This window comes from Lygodium microphyllum, chromosome 2 (assembly GCF_053477565.2).
Source record: "Lygodium microphyllum isolate KBCC chromosome 2, Lygodium_microphyllum_v1.1.10, whole genome shotgun sequence".
Lineage (NCBI taxonomy): Eukaryota > Viridiplantae > Streptophyta > Polypodiopsida > Schizaeales > Lygodiaceae > Lygodium > Lygodium microphyllum.
Genome location: NC_141136.1, coordinates 165009172 through 165031539, shown reverse-complemented (window position 1 = coordinate 165031539; position 22368 = coordinate 165009172). Strand labels below are relative to the sequence as shown.

The 22368-nt window shown below is 41.2% G+C and overlaps 1 protein-coding gene and 1 pseudogene across 1 annotated transcript in view; one reads left to right on the top strand and one right to left on the bottom strand.

Moving 5' to 3' along the window:
• ALB1 (ALBINA 1) overlaps positions 1-22368 on the bottom strand; it is a 70551-nt gene that overhangs the window by 22231 nt on the left and 25952 nt on the right. Inside the window, exons 7-12 of the mRNA XM_087701052.1 lie at positions 19243-19338; positions 18888-19019; positions 18597-18800; positions 18266-18427; positions 18059-18166; positions 17796-17930 (exon numbers count right to left, since the gene is read on the bottom strand). Of these exons, the coding sequence (XP_087557178.1) occupies positions 17796-17930; positions 18059-18166; positions 18266-18427; positions 18597-18800; positions 18888-19019; positions 19243-19338 (837 nt within the window). The remainder of the gene's footprint in view (positions 1-17795; positions 17931-18058; positions 18167-18265; positions 18428-18596; positions 18801-18887; positions 19020-19242; positions 19339-22368) is intronic.
• LOC148040575 (large ribosomal subunit protein P2B pseudogene) lies at positions 15380-15906 on the top strand (annotated as a pseudogene).

Genomic DNA, 22368 nt, shown 5'->3' with positions numbered 1-22368 from the left:
CACACTTGGTTGTTTTGCAAAATGTCACACTTACATGACGTGGCACACCACAAGTGACCACTTCGAAAAAATCTTCGACGGCTCACGAATGGCAGGCGACCCTCAATCGACTGGCGACCTGGAGGGCGACGGGTGACCTGACGGATGACGGACGACCTGACGAGTGACAGACGACTTGGCGGATGAGGGATCATGTCTGTTGATCCATAGGCTCTGATACCAATGACAGATGACTCTGAAGAAGACCATAAAAACCAGAGAAAGCTGTCGGGATGAATGAGCACGAGTGATCCTTTCACCTCCCAGCCTTGCCTAGTTTATTGCTGGCTAGACCCATCGTGATCCGATTGCCAGCCGTCAAACCTTGGTGAATCCTACTATTCTTGGACTCTCTTTAGTTCTAGGCTCCCCTTAACCCCGCTCGGGCGCCCAAGAGCCCGGACGGTCATCCTCATGCGTGTTCCCCTTGATTTATCTTAATGTCACATTAAATGTCACTTTAATGTCACATTCAATGTTTGTGACCTTAATGTCACATTAAATATCACTTTAATGTCACATTAATGTCACAGCACTCTTTCCCTACGCTTACATATTGGCTTTGCTTATCTTGCTTGCTTACCCGTCTTGCTTTTCTCTCCACATATTCTCCATATAATTGGCACACACACACACTTAGGCATTCCTAAGCACTTATCCTAGTAGTGTGTGGGATTGTTGTGCTTATTGTATGAAGCTCATGGAACAATCCATCCTTATTTTCTTGTACTTCGAGGCACAGTGACTCAATAGGACCAAAACTACTTTAAAACCATTACTTAATGCTAAATCTTTTGAACAAATCACACCAAAATTCGTGTTTTAAAAAAATTAAAAAAAAATCAAAAAGTCCTTTGCTGATTCCATCTACCTTTGCTTGGTAGGCCCCCAAGTAGCCGACACGCACCCTTGGTCCCTTGCCCTAGCCTCTTTGGGGTGATCACTTGGGCTCCCTTGGTAGTCTTAGTAGATTATTGGGCAGCCGACGTGCACCCTTTGCCCGATACCCTGCCTCCTTTGGGGTGGGACGCCTTGGAGTAAAAGATAATATATATCAAGGACTTACTTCTCATGGCTCGGTTTTGGGCTTGAGAGGAGGTATTGAGCTAAAAATGCATTAGTCTGACTTAAACAGCCCGAAAACATGCTTAATTAATGAAGAAAGCCTCTTATTTTAAAAAGAAATGCAATCCTAGAGAGTTACTTTGTTCCACACGTAAAACTTTAATTTCGGTGCCCCAAACTTTCTATAAATATGCATGTAGCCTATCACTCTCCCTCAATCTCATTTTTGCAAGTTTTAGGAGCCATAACTCTACTGTCTATACCCCATTTGCAAAGGACATCGCGGTCAGAGCCTCCACTAGCCACCTGCTACACTCCAGCGCCGCCTAATTCTAGCCTTCTTCATGCGTGTGCTGCTATTGCCAAGTCCTAGGAACTGTCACCTATAGTTGGATGCTATCGCCACCTATTGGCATCTATTGCCAAGATTTTATGTTCCCTCTGAATACTGTGCTTGCAATTTCTGGCTGCCGCCCTAACATTCTCGCACCTTTGTCTCCTTCATTTGCATCTAATAGTTGTAGCCTAGTTTTTCTCTCTCCTCGAGTACCTACGTTTTTAGTCTTTCTCTCTCCTACACTGCCGCAAATCCATTCTTTCTTGGTTGCATTTGCTGGTATTCGACACTCAGAGGCTGCTTTGCTATGATTCAGGATCCATTTGGAGTACGACACACTCTACAGCTCATAAACTCTGCCTTCATCCCAGCGATACGAGAGTTCAAGATTCAGTATTCATTACATATTGTGTTTGTTGCATGAGCAGTGTATATTCATTATTTCATTCACTTTATTATTCATTGTGTTCATTGCCTTTAAGTTACACTAACCCTAACCCTAGCTATGTTCTAAGTTTATCAGTCTATGCTTCGTCGTACGATTGGTTTCATGCTTTCTGCGTTTAGAGCATTTCTTCACACTTCTATCATTATGATTCACAAGGGTGTCGAGAGGTGAAAATTGGGCTGCAAGCCCGCCAAGGCTACCTACGTAGGCTCGTTTTTATGGAGGAAGTGTGAGAGTGCGCAACGGAAGAAGAAACACGAACACAGAGGGAGAGAGAGAGAGAGAGAAATCAGAAAATGAAGGAAGAAAATCTGCACTGACTGAAATGAATGCTGAATACACTGAAATGGACTGATCAGTCCTTGCACGCAGCCCGAAGCATCAGTGAGGGCACCAGATCAGGCTGATGATAACGGCAGCACCGAAGACGGAGGAAGATGACGGAGTCGGAGTGTGCACCTGCCAAAGAAGGAGGGAAGATGATAATACAACTGACTGCCAAGTAGGAAATGGCTATAAATAGCCAAAAAACCCAAAAATTGGCCGACCTGAAATTTGAGGCCATAAATATGTCCACCCAGCATTTAATGCTGGTAAAAATACCAGGAATGCTCAGAAAAATCCCGGAAAGGGTGGACAATGTCCGGCAGTGAGGCAGGCTGAAGAATGCAGAAACTGCCCCGGGAAATGCACATAAAATCCCAACTGGAGGAGAAAATGCACTGAAATGCAATAAACTGAGTGCTCTAGAATGAGCTACCTCCTCCGTCAAAACAAGTGATAGACAAGTCAGAGCTCCTAAAGTCCTCGTCTGACTCAGACTGAGGCTCACAAGCAGGAGATGACAAGGCATGACAAACATGACTGCTAACACCCCCTCTCAGATCCTGGATGTGGCGGAAGGCCAAGGGAGAAACAGCGGATCCTTGGGTGGCAAAAGGAATGCCAAGGTCAATGAAGTCCGTCGATGAAGATTGCCGATGAAGAAACTCCTCGCGATCCTGGGAAGCCCCCTCTAAACAGTAGGGGCCAAGAAATCCACAGCCGCATCACCGAGATCGTCTCCCTCTGAAAGGGATGGGAGGTACGAGGGAATCACCGGAGGAGAGGATGGGGAATGGGAAGGAACCTGTGGAAAAGAGGGTGCACAAGTGAAAACGGATGTAGCAATAGATAACTGCCTCAGAGGTCCCTGCATAAGAGAAGGGGAATGGAGCCTATAAAGCCCGTTCTCCTGCCAACCTGTCGCAATAACAGCCCCTGTAGAAGAATCCTCAATACAAACGGCCTGCTCGGTGAAGACAACCCGAGTACCAAGCCTAGTAAGGCCATAGACTGAGAGGAGTGGAAAGTCCAAGTCAAGAACATAAAGAGCCTGGGAAAGGGAGCTCGACACGCGGTCAGGAAATAAAGGCAAAGTGCCAACACCACAAATAGGCACCGAAACAATGTCACCAACAATGACTGAACCCTCAGAAGGGCATAGATCCTGCAACAAATCACCTCGGGGAGTCATATGACTAGAAGCTCCACTATCAACCAGCCAAGGCCTCTCAGAAGATGAGGCAACCATTGAAGAAGGCTCCTCCAAGTCAACAATATGAAGGAACACTGACTCATGGGTAACCGCTGGAGTAGAGGTAGAAGGCTCAGATGTTTTAGCTCCATCCTTCGCTCCCGGACGAGGGGAGGGTACTTCTTCCAACATTTCTCCTCTGGATGTGTCCCCTTCCCATAGTATGGGCATTTAGGCTTCTCCGAGTCGAAGTCAGAACCTAAAGAACTCTCCTGTCTTTTGACCCTTAAACTGGCATGCCAAACAACTCTGCTAGGGTCAAAACCAACATTGATTGACCCCCAAAGCCGAACTAGCATAACTTATCACAACTTTTGCCTTTGACATCCACTACATCCTTGGGGTCCTTGGCCTATTACCATGAAATAACTACCATGTGCATAACATGTGATAAACACCCTTGCACATTTGATTAATAAATTAATCAAATGTTATCGGCAAGATTAAAGCATCTTAAATTTTCACATCCCCATGACAAGCCCTTGATCTAAAATTATCTAGAGATATACATAAAGCCCGTCGGCTAGAAAATAGTATCATACTCCATTCCCTCAACAATCTACAAATAGAGCTGAGGTGCCCTTGCAATCGATCCATGTTGATCTTTCCGGGCCGACATCCACTAGTGCCTTGAACAATGCACTACACTTCTTTTTGGTAGTGGATGATTGCTCTAGGTACATGTGGGTGTATTTCTTAAAGCATAAATATGATACATTTACCTACTTTTTTGCATCAGTATTGTCAATACATAACCAAACTGGTCATTGTGTAGGTTGCATGAGCAGTAATAGTGGTGGTGAGTTTATCTCCCACAAGTTCACCGAGTTTCTACAAGATCATGGCATCTCTCACCAACTCCCCTTCTCAAAACGAAGTCGTAAAGCATAGAAACCAAATAGTCACAAACATAGCACACTATGTTGTTCACAAACAGAGCCTGAGCACCTTTGGGTCAAGGCTATTAGCACTTCAGTATACATTCTCAACCGGTGCACAACTACGGTACCCTCTCAAATGACTCGTATCATGCATTCTTTGGCTCTTGGCCTATGGTTTCCCACTTTAGAGTATTTAGGTGTCATGCCTACACGTACACTTCAAAGAAAGAAAAGCTTACTTTCCGAGCTAATCTCTTAATTTTTGTAAGATACTCCTCTGAGGAAAAAGCATATCATTTGTTCAATCCAACAAAAAAGATGATCATACGAAGAGAAGTCAACTTTTATGAGAGGGGCATCATCCACTCTTTTATAGCGGACTCCAAGCCCATTCTTGATAGTACCTCCTAAGCCAATCTACTATCCATTCGTAACCTTCCCATAGATATTTCAACTCTCAGGCCCCCTCTACGAGAACCATTACCTCATTGGAACCAATAGACAATGCGGGATTCCAGGATCCTTCCATTGGATTTCACTCCAAAGGGCTTAAGAGATTTGCCCGCCGGCTTGCCCCCCAAGCTTCATTTGCATTGTTGCTTACAGTTGACTGTCTAGCAAATTCTAATCCCGAAAGTTTACAAGAGGTTCTTCGACACCCCCAATGGTGAGAGGCTATAAAAAAGGAGCTAGAGAGCATCAACCGGAATGAGACTAGGACCTTGGTGGATTATCAGAGTCACAAGAAAGTTGTCGAGACCAAGTGGATTTTTAGGACTGAGCTAAAAGTTTATGGGACTTTAGACAAGTGCAAGCCTCACCTTGTAATACAAACATTTTGCTAGAAGCAACGTATTAACTATGAAGAGAGGAAGTTCAAGGGTCAAAATTCCTTCACTACATAATGCGTTTGCTGCCTGAACATTGTATTATATTCAAATTCAATCAATTTCTTATTCATTGTATTTGAAACCAGCCTTCCTCATCGTATAGCGTGGTAAATAACTTGATTAAGCACTATTTTCAATAATTAACAAATTCACAAAACCGAACTGCTCTTGCTATCCAAAATGACCAGCAAGTCTTTAATTTGATTTGCCCCTTGATTCAGGCAATCAATTGACCTTCGCCCGCTTTGATGGAGATGAAAAATACCCCAAATTCAACCCTCCACTTGAATAGGATAAAAACAGCTTCAGCCCTATTGAATCCAAGTCTTAGAGCCTTCAATTTTCGGCACATTTCTTGAGGCTGCTATCAAATCCTAATTTCTCCTACAAATTAGGATAAACAACAAAAAAATTTGAAATTTCTCAGCCTTTGGTGATCTCAATGTTGTAATCTTTGGAGCAAGGTTATAGAAAGGCTGGGAGATGAGAGAGAATGCTGAGGAGAGAGAAAATTCAGACTTTCTTCGCGAAGAATTGAAGAAAATCTATCATTTACTCCTACTGCCCTGTCTCAACAGCTTGTAGATGCAAAGAACTGAAGAAAATCAGTCATTTACAGTTGTTGCCCTGTCTCAACAGCCTATAGATGCTGTCACATGCTGTTGATTGGTCTTCTCCTACCCCTAGCTGCCTCAGAAGGTCCTCCAATGGCTGCAAATCAAACCAGCAGTCTCTCCTCCCTCTCTCTTGTAAGCTGAATACACTAAAAATGCCTCTCTCCAACCTCTGAAGATGTTTTTCAGTCTTGCATGGGCATTTTTGACAAGTGGAAGCCTTTCCAAATGGTTTTTCCAGCATTATTCATAATTAAATATTAATTTCATTCTTTAAATACTAAAAATTAATCTAATAATTATTTCGGTGCCAAGAAAAATAATCTAACTGGCCAATAATTAAATTAGTCAGGCAACTTCTATTTCCGAGTGTCTCTACGTCATCTTTGATCATCAGATTGGCGTTAGGTACCATTAAACACCACTTCTCTAGTGTTACCAACTGACACTTATGGCCAAATGAATAACCTAGACCAACAATCAGTACCAAATACCACCAAGTACATGTGTGGCATAACTCATAGCAACTTTTGCCTTTGACATCCCATGATTTCCTTAGATCTTGGACTCATAAATTTACTCTAACCCCCAATTACATCTCACATGTGTAACATTTACTTAACCATGTGATTAAAAATTAATCCACATGTTAAGTGAGGTTTCAAAAATACATGTCCTCATGACAGTATTCATTATCTTTGAGTTACCCTAATCATAACTGTGTTCTATCATCACCTTGTGCTTTGTCATACAATTGTGTTTGAGTTTTTGTTTTAGGGCATTTCTCCACATTTTTTGTGTTTTCAATACTTTTCTTCATCTTCCACTAGTGGTTTTTGTACTGGTACCAATCGGGCCCATCTCTAGTGAACCACACACATTGATATCTCCCTTGACCTACTCCCGTGAAAACCACCAACTATTGGACAACTTTACCCTTGAGGACTCTATACATTCTCTCATTCATTTACAATATTAATTTGTTGACTTCAAAGTTCTCTTTCTTCTCTATTTCTGTTTGTACTTTTGCACATAGATCTCAACGAGACGAAGTTATTATGACAACAAGAAGTATATTTTTCTTCATGGCGATGTACAGTGACACTTGTTACATCCTTAGACATCGAGATGGGCACCAAGAGTATTGGACAGAGGGATCATAAAATGACCTAGTGTGAATGCACTAAGAGCACTTAAGGATTAGGGTAGTTCAGTCCTACTTTTAGGACCCAAGGCCCACTATGCACATATTGTGTGACCACTCCCCATTGGCTAATGTTTTCGTACACTAGGACGGTTGAAAGAAGTGAGCCTTGAAGTGAAAACACAGAGTGGAAACAAAAGCTATGGTGGAAAAAGCAAGAGCAAGAGAGAGACACACAAGATGTGGAAACTCCAACAATCACAATGTGTGATCGACCTTCCCTTTATTCAAATGTCACTGAAAGAATAAAGAATGAAATGGCAGTGATAGGCGCCCACCACGTGCAATGTACAACTATGCAGGTAACTAATATACGGTATGGGTACTATCAATGTAACTAATATATGCTAGGCACAAGTGCCTTTACCCCCAACAACCTTCCTCTTCTTCTCTTCACTCTCTCTCTCCTTCCACTTAAAGGCAAATGTGTCCCTAGTGAGGAGAGAACAATATAAAAGTAATAAAGTACAAGTGTACATATAGAGTACAACAGGATGAGGAAAGACGCCATCTCATCCAATGCCACTAACCTTCACATGAGAAGGTAAAGGACAGCCAATAGGCTTAATATCTTGTAGATGAAACCGCTCAATGACCTTTTAGATGTACTCTTTCTATGACAAGTAAAGGAGTCCCTTAGAGCGATCGCGTGTAATGCACATCCCAAGAATCTCTTCTCGAGCTAACCTTTCAAGGCATCCAGCTCAAATCTCTTCTCGAGTTGACCTTTCAAGGCATCTAGCTCATCATGAGCACTCCTAGCAATCAACATATCATCCGCATAGAGAATCAAAATCATAAGGTTACTATCATGAACATTCTTTATGTATAAAAACGGATCCATAATACTATGGAAATATTCTTATAAATGCATAAAAGCATCAAACTTGTGGTACGATTCCCTAGGTGCTTGCTTAAGGCCATAAACACTCTGTCTCAATCAGCATACTAGGTGGTCCCTGCCAGATTCTGCAAAGCCCTTAGGCTGCTCCATGTAAATCTCATCATGCAGGTACCCATGAACAAAAACCGTGTTGACATCCATCTAATAAAGATCCAAGTCAAGTTAAGTAACCAAAGCCAGTACCAAGCATAGTGTAGTCATCTTCACAACAGAATAAAAGACTTCATCAAAGTCTACACCATGTACCTACTTGAAGCCCTTAGCAACCAATCTAGTCTTATATATCGGCTTGGGACGTCCAAGGGTACTTTTCAACTTGTACACCCACTTGCATGGCAAAGTTCCACTAGGTAAAGGAACCAAATCCCACGTATGAATTTTTTGCAACGAGTCATACTCTAACTATATGGCCCTCTCCCAAGTAACTATCATCTCTGCGTATGGCCTCATCATAAGTAAGAGGCTCACCGGCATCTGTCACCATAACATAATCCATAGAGTATGCAAACTGCTCAAGCTTTCGTCTATCTCTGGTAGACCGTCTGTCACAACTCTATAGAAACAAAATTTGTATCATTTTTCATTAATTTGTCTATATAATGATTTATTAAATTTGTTTCCTTTGCACTAATTAGATATAAAGAAAAGTGCATTGGAGCTGGCCACTGATGAGTGGTCACAGGTTATGGTGGACCCACGCGGTGGGTTAGAGAAAAGATAGTTTACACTTCCACCTATATGGCCCGATTAGGCGCCTGTGACCAGAACTCACGCATATCAAGGTTAGACTCGCACACAAAAAGGATTGATGCCTTGAAGTGTGGGCTAGATCCGCCAGAACAGACAGTTACAATCAACAAGATGGCATGATCATGAAATGCTTGTACAATGTGCATGTGTGGGCTGAAAGCTTGAAATGCACATTTCTTTGCATAGGAAAAGTCGCATGAAGATTCTGATACCGTTTTTGCGATGTACACGGAAAAAGCTTTCATATGACACCCATATTGGGGGGTCCCTAAATTTTAGGAGCCTCGAATTAGCCTAAAAATGCTAGTCCTAAAAAATAGGGATGTCATTCTAAAAATAGTAAATTCTGTACTCTGACTGTGCTTACTAAATTTGGTTGTTTCTATTCTTTACAGTATTCAGCCCAAAAAGGAAGGCCATAGAGAAGAGATAAGTGTCAAGACACTTGTCACACAAGTTTCCCAGTGTCCTACCACTTGTCACATCTCATGACATGTGGCTGAACACTTGTCTTGTGCTACTCCACTTTCCCCTTTTGTACTAGCTCTTCCCTCTCCTATAAATAAGAGCTCGTTTTTCTTCATTCAGCATCATTTTTCTTTGATGTAAACTCATGTACAGCACCCACAAATAGCCAGAAACTGGCCCCATCCATCCCCATCATCATCCCCCACTTCTCCCTTATCAAATTCCTCCATATTCCCTCTTCTATCACTGCTGCTTTACAGGACAGCAAGCCTGTAAATTCATTATAGCATCTCCTTCTCGAGCTCTTTCTTCCATTTTAGCAACAAGAAGCAAGCCCTATCCATGTATTGCTGATCAACCATGGAGAAAGGCTGATTTTCCCTCTTTCTTCTCTCAAACTGTAAAGAAATCAATTCTTATCACTACATAATAGATAATGCATGTGTGTTTGTACATCTTTGCATGATCTTGTGAGAGTGAGAATTACTTCTCCTCACTCTCAGGTTGATCGTAACTGAGCTCTTCCATAAGGGACTTGGGTTGAGCAAAAATATATTCCTTCGGGGTGGGGGGGGAGGGGGGTTGTTTTGGTTGGCTTATCTTCAACCCTCAATCTTGTCTCCATTACTTTTACATTTTCATGGCTGTAATTTTGTGAGTAATTTTCATTTTCAGCTTTAAGTGTTCATTCTCTTTTATATTAAATCTCAAAAACAAGCGAATATCATAATTGTTAAGCATACTACGTTGTTCCGGGCGTTTACACCGTCTCAAAGCAAACTATGAAGCATATACATCCTATGGAGCACAGGCAGGTAGATATGTAATACAATAAAAAGTTTGGTATGATACACACGGGTGAGCCTTTGGCTCTTGTTCATTTGGATGTGTGGTCCCATGCCTTGCAAGTCATTAGGTGGCGCGAAGTATTTCGTTACCTAACTAAATATATAAGGTCTGGGCATACCCTATTAAGCAGAAATGAGAATTCTTGGCTACATTTCAACGTTGGCTTGCTTTGGTTGAGAACCAGTCTGGGTATAGGTTGAAATGTCTAAGATCAAATAATAGCAGTAAATATGTCTCTAAAGCCTTGGAGTAGTTTTGTGATGAGAGGGGTATTAAGCATCAATTGACCGTTCTATACACCCCACCCCAAAATGGTATGGTTGAGTGTATGAATAGGACAATTCAGGAGCGAGTCTGTAGTGTGCTTAGCCAGGTAGGTTTACCACAATATTTTTTTATTAAGGCAACTACCACTGTTGTATACTTGATTAATCGGTTCCCATGTACTGCTCTTGACCTTTAGGTTATAGAGGAGGTATGGTTTGGAAAACCTCCATCATATGCTCATTCGCGTGTCTTTGGTTGTGAGGCTTTTTGCCATGTTCCTAAGGACAAACACAATAAGCTGGATTCTAAGTCTATGAAATATATCTTTCTTGGTTACGAAGATGCAGGTGAGATGGGCTATCGCCTATGAGATCCGAAGGCTCCGAAGGTTATCTATAGCCATGATGTTGTTTTCCATGAGGAGATATATAAACAATGATCACAAGACTCAAAACACGTATAATCAAGGAGCGAAAGCTATTGCAAACGGATAAGCATTTTTATTTCTTTCAAAAACATGTACCCAAGGCCACGATGTAAAAGAGATAAATGCGGAACTACATCCACAACCAAAACATGGTCAATTAACCCAAATACAAGCAAGAGGTAGAGACTATTGGACTTAGCACCACGTGCAATGACAAGATTTCCACGGGTAATCTTCCTTGAGGAATCACCAAAAGAGACGACATAACCTGCATCATCCAAAAAGCCAATACAGATAACGCTCTTCGTAAGAGTCGGTACATGACGTTTATCATGAAGAGTGAACATGCTACCTGAACCAAATTGCATCTAGACATTACCAATACCAACTATCTCTAATGCTAGGTCATTACCCAAATAAACAGATCCAATCATACTACATGTCGCTAGGTGGTGATACTTTTTGCAATTACTTTCCTTGTTTACTTATATAAATATTTTATTTTTCTTTTCTTTAGTCGCTATTGCTCTTTACCCCTAGAGTTCTCTTGGATTAAGCTGAGATCTTTGCATGGCCAAAAGAGGCAACCATTGGAACAAATTGGACTAATGGTTTGTCTAAGCCTTCGGACCAATTCCATATTGAATTGCCACTAAAGAATAGAATGCCAATGGTTTGGGACTGTGTGCTTAGCCACTGGAGATGGTGTAGGACAATGAATCTGGCCAAGATAAAAGATGCACATGTGAGAAAGCTCACAGAATAAAAGTCACCGTAACTAAGCCACATTACATTTTTTGATGTAGTTGCAATGATAAAAGTTGCTCAGAACAACTTGAGGAATGCAAGGATCACCATCCCTAAAATTTAAGGAGTTACTAATTTTGGATCCCAAAATCTGTTCACGTAAATATCTTCGTTTTTGCATGAGGATAAATTCTCTGGTCTTTGCCAAGGTCAAATTTTGCACCAATCATGGAGAATTATAGACTGGAAGGTTTAAACATGAAAATTGTTACATGTATACCGTGTGTCAGAATTTGGGCACAAATTTCCAAAAGAGAGAGAGAGAGCATTAAAAGAAAACGTAATAGCTAAGAGGGGCAAATCTAAGGGTAAAGTTTTCAGGGACTGAGGGCAGATTGTTGCAAGTACATTAGCTATGGAGAGTACTTTGTCTCTGACTCATGTACGGAGGTAGAGCTTGCTCCCTCTGGTCAATCCTCTCTCTATTCTCAAAGGAAATGCTCTGCATGATGGGCTGATTCAATCGAATGTACAATTGTGTTTTCTTTGCTCTTTAACTGAGGCAAGAGTCTCATTGTTCAGGTTCTGTATTAAAGGGTTTGTAGTCCAATGGGTATGGAACAGATCTAGAATGGAATACTCGGTGAAAAAAACAGTAAATACAGAGTTCTGCAGATTGCAATTCTGCACTTGAATTAGAATTATGATCACAAAAAGTGTTTTCCTACTCGGAATGTTGTTTTGGATATGCTATACTGTTCTAATGCAGCTGAAATTTGCTCAGAAAATATGAAAGCCAACTGTTCACAGGCTTTGTACTTTGAAACATTTCATTTTTGTAACTTTCGATCTTTTAATTAATAAAGAAATACCGAAAGGGACACCGGACTTCAAGGCCAATTTAGTGTTGAGCAAGGGAGTAAGGTCTCTGTTTGTGTGTGTATGTGAAAAAAAACCAAGTATTAATTGAAGAAATTACCGCTTTATGTAAGTCATAGACCGGTTTCACTGCAATAGGAGTGAAAGGGGTCACATGAAAGAAAGCCTATGAATCTAACAACCAACACCGAGTATATCTTGACAAGACATCAATCAGCTATGAAGTATCTAGAGAAAAATCTGCAAGTATGAAATAATCATCAGAATTAATCTGCACGACATTGATCTCTCCAATCTTAAAATTGGACTTGCTAGGGACAATGTTGCGATCATCATTTTTATCCTGCACTTTATCCTTGCCCATTTCCTTGCACTTGTCCTCGCACATTTTATGACACTAGCGCCAAATATGTCCTACTTTCCCACAGTAATGATAAGTCAATAAAGACTTACAACTACGGGACTTATTGTAAGATTGTCCACGTGATTGAGAACAAGACTACTAAGAATCTCTCCCACGACAGTGTCGCCGCTTCTATCATTATTGCCTCTAACTGTCAAAGTATGAGAGGTGCGAGAAGCATCGACATTCTTTCTGTTACCCTCTTCATTCAAGAGTGCACTCTCTACATCCTATAACTTTAACCCTTCAGTAGACATGTTTACACACATAGCAATACGAAATGTATCCCATGATTCAAACAATGTAACCGAGAGAAACAAAGGGGGAAGATTACCCTTGAATCCAATCCCTTACAAAGACAAATGGCTGAGAATGGAACGAAACTCATTTAAGTGGGCTAACATGGAAGTGTCCTCCTTCATGTGAAGATCCATGACTTGATTCAACCAATATATGTGAGAAGAAAGGCTCTGCTTGTCATAGACATTGCAAATCTTATCCCATAAGTCCCATGAGGACTATCCATCAAAGACAACATTATAGAGAACCTACTTAGAGAGGGACAAAATTATCATGGACTTACATAGCTCATTGAGTTCAGCCCAATCATCTATATCAAGTGACACCCTCATGTTTCAAAGGCTTAATTTATCTTTTCTGCACTAAAACTCGCCACATTTGGGCCTTTCAATAGCTGTAGTTGGTGCCATCTCACTTGTCAATATTAAAGATAGCACTACCATTAGATCCACCAACCATAATGAGACCAAGCAAGTGCACAAAAGGGCAAAACAGGCTGCTGTAATAACTTGTAAATTAGCCCCAAAACCACTGCCAAATCAAGCTGAAAACAAGAGGTACTCACTAAGTAATGAGCTATCCACAAACTCAATGCAAAAGACTGTCATGGAGGTAACTGCTCACATAAACAATGTAGTAAACTGAAATTATAGCATGCTGAAAAGAAAATACAGCAGTAAGAAATCAATGCCAAAGAGGGGGAATCACTAATACAAAACAAACTGCAATTGCCAGGGAATAGCTACAACAGGTAGTGAGTGAATATGCAATTGGCATTGAGAACTATTAAAGGATCAATGTGTCAAACTGAGATACATCCCATAGGCATAACCATCATGCATAGAGTAAGTCTCACGAGTAACAAAAGAGACCAATCAAAGGCACAACTAACTGAGCAATGTAACAGAAGCTCAATACATAGCCAACCAATATGCATACATCACTGACAATAGCGTGACAAAGATAGGTGCCGACCCAAAAGTAATCTTAGATAGCCCACTAAGCATCGCCTGTGTACATAAAGCATGGCAAGAGCATGCACATGTCACCAAGTCCCATGATCTCACTATAAGACCCTCAAGCTTAACTCCATAACCAAATGCTCAATGTAACATCCAAATGTCAACCGTGGCTCAATGCATAAAGCCTAATAGCTCCCATTGCAACAAAAGTCGAATGCGAGAAGAGCAAACAAAGCTCAAAACATCATGTGGAAGGCATCCATACATCCAAGATCCAGGTAGCATATGTCCAGAAGCATCCAACCCAAGTAACTTGCCAAACTCTTACTGTAGCATCCAATGACCATACATAACAGTGAATGACAGCCAATGTCAAAAGTCAAGGCTCCAATCTCAGCTCAAGAGTATGTAAAGAGCATAACCAAGCATGGAAAATCACTGATATACATCAGCATAGCATGCAAAATACATAGGAAGTGTCCAAGATTAATGAGCATGTGCTTTCTTAGATAAAGTAGTAATCAGCTCTGCTTATTACAGCAACAATATCTCTGACAAAACTAAGTACATGAAGCCTCAAATCAGATCCAAAATCATCTCAGACCCAAGACATAGCATCAAATAGGTATGAACAAGCATCAATTGAGCATAGCCACTAAGCAAGAAACATCCAAGACAGGGGGCTGCCCTGTATTAGCCAGTAAACTGCCTGTTTATTCCAGCCAAGGTCTGAGTATATGTTGCTAAAATCCAAGGTAGAATGTAAAAGATCAATGCCAAGACTCAATGCTTAGCATCCAAGAGTGTTTTCAAGTGCTCAATGAGCTGCTCTGGCCTGAAAACAAAAGCAAATGTCGTGATGCTGTTGCTGGTCCTGAGGTTCCATGTGTGGTTGCCGTGATGATTGGGGAGGGTGCAGGGGCACTAGGAGTTCCCAAGGAAGACTTTAAACAAGCTCAAGAAAGATTTGAAGCAAGCTAGACTTCAATATGAAGCTATAGCTATGGCTGCTCCTCAAGAATGAACTGCTGAGCTAAAAGAACTCACTTAAATGAGCTCAACACAGGCTCATGAATACCTTGACCAAGCCCCAATAGGGCCTGACGAATGCCCAAGCAAGAAGGAATCACTACAAACCTCAAGGAGTCGAGCTATGGCTGCTAATGGTGAAAAACCCTGTTGTATGTAGCTTGAATGGAAGTTGAAGCAATGCCGGGTCGAGCTCTCGAGGAAGATGGCTCTGATACTAGTTGAAGGGAATGAGCCCTGAAGTGGAAGCATGGAGAGGAAACAAGAGCTATGCTGGAAGGATCGAGAGAGAGAGAGAGGGACTCTTCGCGACCATCGCTTTAGCAACTCTACAGCATTGCCCGTCGTCTCCCTGCAGAAGACGGCTTGCAGCCATGAAGGTGGTCACGGCATATCTGCTTGCACTACTCGGCAGGAACGCCTCCCCCTGCGCAGATGACATCAAGAACATTCTTGGTTCCGTGGGAGCTGAGGCTGATGATGATCGCATAGACTTCTTGCTGAGCCAGTTGGAAGGAAAGGACATTGCTGAGGTGATTGCGTAAGGAAGGGAGAAGTTTGCATCTGTTCCAACTGGTGGTGGTGGCGTAGTTGTGGCAGCTGTAGCAGGTGGTGGTGCTGCCGCTGCTCCGGCTGAGGAGAAGGAAGAAAAGAAAGAGGAGAAAAAAGAGCCTGAAGAGGAATCTGATGACGATATGGGCTTCAGTCTCTTTGATTAGAGCTCTTATTTGAGATATTCTGTAGGTTTTAGCAGCAGATACTCTTGTAAGGTTCTTCTGAATGCATTCTGCAATCAGTTGGATCAGATTTTGTTACCAAATTGCAATGAGAAATACATGTACTAGGCTTGTAGCTGTTTGAATCTAATGAATTGTGCCATTTAAGAAAAAAAGAGAGGGAGAGGGAGAAGATGTGAGAGCTTCAACAATCACAATGTGTGACCAACCTTCCCTTTATTTAAATGTCATTGAAAAAATAAAGAATGAAGTGACAGTGATGGGCGCCCACCACCTGCGGTATATAGGTGTGCAAGTAACTAATACACGGTACAAGTACTGTCTGTGTAACTAATACATAGATGGCTAGGCACACACACCTTTACCCCCAACAACGGTGTGAGCCAATGTTACAGTACCCAAGCTCTAAAGATGCAATTGTGACCTAGTATACTATTGTCCATAGACTTGGGGGTGAGCCTATTGGGATCTACAGCTAGGAGATGAGTCTAATATCCATTCCCTTCTATATCATAAGTACAGCTTGTGTCATGTCTCATGCATAGGTTGGATCTTAGGGGAATATTTCATTGGTTAGGGTGTGAATATGCTATCTAACATGAGATACGATGACATGGACACTAACATGATACACATGGCATACACAAAACCATTATTCGCTCATAAGACCATGATGGTTCATGCCTCACGGGTATGCTTCTATCTAAAATAGGGCAATATGGGATGCCTCTATCTCAAATAGGCTAATATGAGAGGGACATACATGGGAGGCATGTGCTGCATGTGGTGGGTACGACAAGAAATGGTTCTTATCGAGTACTCATGCTTGGGATAAGCAAGGAATTGTGCATTTGCATAAGTCTTTCAATGGAGAGTGTCAACGATCAGTGCATGATGAGTTGCCACTCCAAGGCTGTGGTAGACGGTGATCAATATTCAGAAAGCTCTAGCACACTGATAAGCATTGAAAGTTTAAGATTCATTCAATTTTTACACATGGCGGCTAAGATGGATCAACTTCAGGTGGACACCCATAGGGCCATAGGAACCATCATCTCATCCACACGGAGACCATCCGAGTTTAATAAATGGCAGCCTCACGTCATATGCATGCAGGTTGTCCTTAGCATGAAGGAAACACCTTTCATAAACACAGACCTTGGGATCCACATCACCAGACTGCTGCATTATGACCTTGGGAAAGCCCGTTTAGTTGATTAACAGATCTCTCCCTTTAAATCTGCTGCCCAAATCTGCATTAAATACAGTCCTACCTCTAGCTGTCTTAGCCATAGTTTGGCACAACAATAATTAAAACACATAATTCTCTCTCTCGTCTATTTCCTCCTGTACTTCAACTTGGCACTCATTAAAGAACTCTTACTCTAGTTCTCTCCAGCTCACCCACTCTCACTGTACAACCACATTACTCTCTCTGATCACCATGGCTTCTCACACATGCCTCCAATCAAGACTCCTGTCAGAGCAAACCCGGCATATGGAGGATATCCATTTGACTTCTCCCAATCTTGAGCACATGAATGGGCATCATCTCAAAGCATCTTCTTCCTTCATGTCCAATGCAGGCTCATCACTTATAGTGACTCTACAAGCTAAACTCAAGGAAATGCAATGGCAACTAGCCGACCTTCACAGTCCACACATTTTTCTCAATGGACATAGAAATTTAATTGGGCTCCCATCAATCTGTTGCACTTGCAACTATGATGCATGAAAATCTGAACAACACTAAGGCAATCTGTCTGAATGTTGACACATCTAACATTTTGTGAGCGCACGTTATGCTATTTCAAGAATAATAATAATGTTCCATAATAAAAACATTAACAAAATCAGCACAACTTGATATTTTTCAATCTGTTGGGTTTACGATGTTAAGAAAAGCTGGCCTACCAAAGTTCGATCTCTTTCTACTTACACTTAAGACAAATTCCACTTATGAAGTAAATGGCTGATTTCTCTATCAAAGGGGGCACAACATGCAACCACAATACAAACCATGCTCAGCCCATGTGCCAATGGTGAACCACCACCACAAGGGAGCCTTTCCAACCGCTTCCTTGCCATCGCTATTGATCTTGAAGGTGGAAGAAGTACCTCTGCTGCATCACCTCGAAAAGGAATTATGGAAACCTGTCATGAAAAATGTAAGAGTGCTTGAAATGCATTGGTTAGAATTCAGCCACACCCACAGGTAGAATTCGACTATAATAAGTAAAAGCAAAACTGAATTAGTTTTCCATACAATTCAGGATTTCTACCTGATCTCTACTTGTGTAACTTTCTGCAAGGAGTTGCATTGCTGCCCCCTTTGCATTCTTCATTCTATTTAATGCCATGCTGCCACTTGCATCCACAACAAAAATCACCTGCAAGGCTCCCACAAACAATGTTATTACAAACGCCTTCAGGGTAACACTTACAGGCCCAAACCTGCACTAGTGCAGGTCTATATAAAGTTAAATTACCAAAGCACCAGCTTTCCTGGCCATTCGTTTCGCTCTCATATCTGATTGTTCCACATACACTTTCCTGATTTTTCCTGTTTCCTCTGACCTTTGCCTTCTCAGTTTCTGGTAAGGAGCTGCTGCTCTCATTGTAGCATCCACTGCTAATCTTCTTACAGGTCCCTGAAGAAAGGACAATTGAGAGGGTTAAGCCAACATAACTTAAGCTTGATTATCCACTATTGGCTTCTTGTAAAGAGAAAGTAAGCTTTCACAAATTTTAAAATCCAGCAAGGATCGGATATATCCTCTGGTAACTGACTATATACTTTCAATGAGCCCACTACAGTACCTTAGGAAGCATAGGCTTGATGTATCGTCCTCTATCTTCAGAAAATATAACATTCTTTGCACGCCCAGCTTTTCCTTTTCTCCTTTGAGCTTGCTGAGCAAAGAACAGAAGTTGTGGATCCACCATCCCTCCTTCAGCATCAAAAATGAATTCTTCTGGTATCTGTTGATCTTGCTGCTCATCTTTATTGTCTTCTTCCTCTTCCTAAATATTGAGAACATGATTATCACAGTTTCAAGTTAAACGGTTAACAGACTGCAGGCTTTCCGATTAAAGGATGAGAAATTTTACATTTTCAGTGTCTTCCTCTTCCTCATTCCTTTGGTCCTGACTCTGCGGTGGTGGTGGTGGTGGCGGCTGATTTTGTTGCTGCTCTGGAGGTGAATCCATAGGAACAGATCGTGGAAGTATCACAAGCTCTACCTATGGTAGAAGCAAGACAACATAGACTGGAGAATAACAATTCCAGAATAACCCCGAAATAGTAGACCCACCATATTCCTAAACTGCTTTCTCCAAGTAACAAGCATCATGAACATGCTATTTATTACAAGAGATGAGAAACAGTTTGTTGTGCAAGTAGCTTAATAAGCCGAACCCTACAACAAATTTGATCCAGAGTCTACCACAAAATAGCAACACTTACAGCTTTCTTGAGATCATCCACTCCAACTTTCTCACGACCCTCCAATGCTGTCAAAGCCTTCGCAACTCTTACAGCATATAATTCAGCTCTGTGACCCTATAAAACAAAGACACTCTCTTTTCTTTTTCCCTGTAATACAAAGACTCTCTCTCTCTCTCTCTCTCTCTCTCTCTCTCTCTCTCTCTCTCTCTATCTATATATATATATATATATATATATATGGATTTTGAATAAATGGATACAAAGATTTTACAAAGGGCCTTCCAACTAGCTAAGCAAAGTCAAAGGATGGTAGAAAACAACCCAAGAAGCCACAACTACAAGGCTACAAATAACACTTGGCTACAATGACAAAAGAAGGGAATCACAAAGTAGGCACAGCTAGGAATTGCGGACATAACAGCCACCTTTATGCAAAATCACCAACAAAAACCATGGATCTAACTTGCCACACCAACAGCCTTCTAATACACGCCACATGACCATTGAGGCTGCACCAAAAATGAACGCATTGCACGTCCTTAAATGTATCAAGGTATAGTCCAACTCAAAAAAGAGAAATAAGGGTATGCTCCAGCTGTAAAGTGTCCATGGATGGCTTCTCACCCTCAAAACTCAAAGTCCATGCTCAAGAAAAGCAACCTCACACCTATCTAGCAACTCTAAGCAAGGAATGAAGAGATGAACCCTCTAAGCAAGGAATGAAGAGATGAACCCTAGTCGCATGACGTGGCACAAAAGACACATCTAGCACAGATCTTATAATGTTGTAGCACATTTTTTTGTGGGAAGACTCTTGATCAAAAGCTTGCAAACAAAAACTGCCCCGCAGTAAGGAAGTTTAGATCTCCACAATTGAAGCAACTGATCATGCTCCTTAGCTTTACTATCCTTGGGGGACCAAACTTTATTTGCTCTCTCCATCACCCATGTCTTATTCTCAACCATCTATGATCTTATGATAAACCCAATTAGTTCATCATTTCAACTGTCAAGAAATCATATGAGCACCCAAAAGCCCAGTCCAACCATGGGCATGAAGGAGGCTATTTCTCCAAGCTGGTCCACTCCAAGCGACCCAAAAGTGTTGACGAATACAGCAGAAAGAATAAACTCAAGAGAGTCCAAGAATGACAACATCTCACCCTCAAACCTAGGCATGCCATCCTATTAAACTTATCACATTCTATGTGCTTGTCAAACCACTCAACCAATGAGGCTGTGACCCAATCTTCAAGATTAGCCTCTTTTTCTAGAGTCAAGAAGATGCTAAGTAGTTGGTGCACAAATCGGATGCTGGATGTGTGCGTAGTGAACGCCGGAAGGTCCCCAAGAACAAAGACTCTACAAATCTTCATAATTTCAAGTACAAAGCAAAAGCAAATTTGCCCAACATGAGACAAAAGAGACAAATTGGACGCAATCTCCCCCCATGCCTTGCGTGAGCACTTCACAAGGCATGTATTTATAGATTTATTTATCTTCAAACTCAAAAATAGCCCACTTTACAATAGCATGCTTTTCCTTTTGGCGTTTGCGTTTGCCCAAATATAAAGTAAGGCATTTGGGCATGCAAAAGACGCGCACCCATCAAAAATAGTAATTTTTCTAGGCATTTGGATTCACACCATCGCCTGGTGCTACCCAACGCCTCTGCCGCCTACTCTACACATCAACTAAAGCATTCACAATTGTTAGAAAATAATTAAATAAAACCCAACAAAAGAAAATACCTAGCAGTCTTCAGCTATAAATAATTAAATAGGTTGAAAAAATCTCCTAACCTTAATTTAATTCGAGTGTGCACTCTTAACTTTCTAAACTCGTAAACATCCATTAATTTAATATGTATTTTATGGAATCACCCACATACACATTAAATTAATTTGACACCCGAAAAGGGCACGCATCCCATCAGCTTCTCGCATAAGGAATCCACCTTGTGTACGAGCCCTAACAAATAAATAGTTTTACAAAATCCACTGAAAAACCTCTCGGAATCCACCGTAAAATATGCATCCTGGCATCATACCCCCGGGTAGGATAGCAATTGTCCTCAATTGCTATTAGCTCAATGTGAAACCACCAATGAGGAGTAAACACTTAGGTCGCGGGCATGCATTCATTGGGCCTCTTCAACAGGATGATTTTTAAACTTAATCAAATATCTAGAATATCTACAGCCAGTTATAGTGGTCATAAAGTCAGTGTCTAGAATAGTTTCAAGTTCAAGGATTTCAGTTTCTTCTTCTAACAAATGAGGGTTTTCATATACAAGGTGGATAGGTAATTGACCTCTTAAAGGTCGTAACAAACTGGTATAAAAAGTATTATGAATCGTCCAATGTTTGGGTAGTTCTAATTTAAATACATTGACATTGATCTTGTGAATTATTTTAAAATGTCTATAAAACCTTAGTGCTAATTTAATAACAGGGTGTTTCTCGACACTTTTCAATCTTTTCTTTTCAATGTGTAACCAAACATAGTCACCAACATTGAAACTTATGGCTTGAACATATTCACTTCTGCATAGAAATGACCAAGCAAACCGGACATGTACTTGCACTTGTGGATCGCCTCAAGAACATCTTCAAGCATTCGAAGTTGAAGTAAGGCACTCTAAAAATGCTCAATGTATTACAAGATGAATTCACGATCTCTTTTTGCAGGAGATCCCACTGTTTGATGGCTTTCTCATGGAATTGAGGCAAAAGGAAATTCTGCAAAAATTTCTTTTGAAAGGCTTCCCAAGTAGAGGAACAATCAACACTCTTACGGAGAGCAGTCCACCATAATAATACTCTATCTGCTAAATGGTTAGTGATGCATTTAAGTTTATCTTTTTCAACATATTGCTCTTCATGAAAATAGTCATCAAAGTGACTAATGAAAGCAAAAACAATTTTGCCATTACATTGCCTATTAAAAATATGAAATTTAAAATTTATTTTATTTATCTTGGCCTCTTTCTTAAGAGCCTGTGCATCGAGCGTCACATCAATAGTACGTCAAATGACATCTTCAGATTGTGCTCCGTCTTGCTCAACAGCAGATTGTTGAAGTGCAGCCAATTGTGCTTGCTAGTTTTGACATTCCCTTCGCTCTTCTTGAAGCTGCACCATA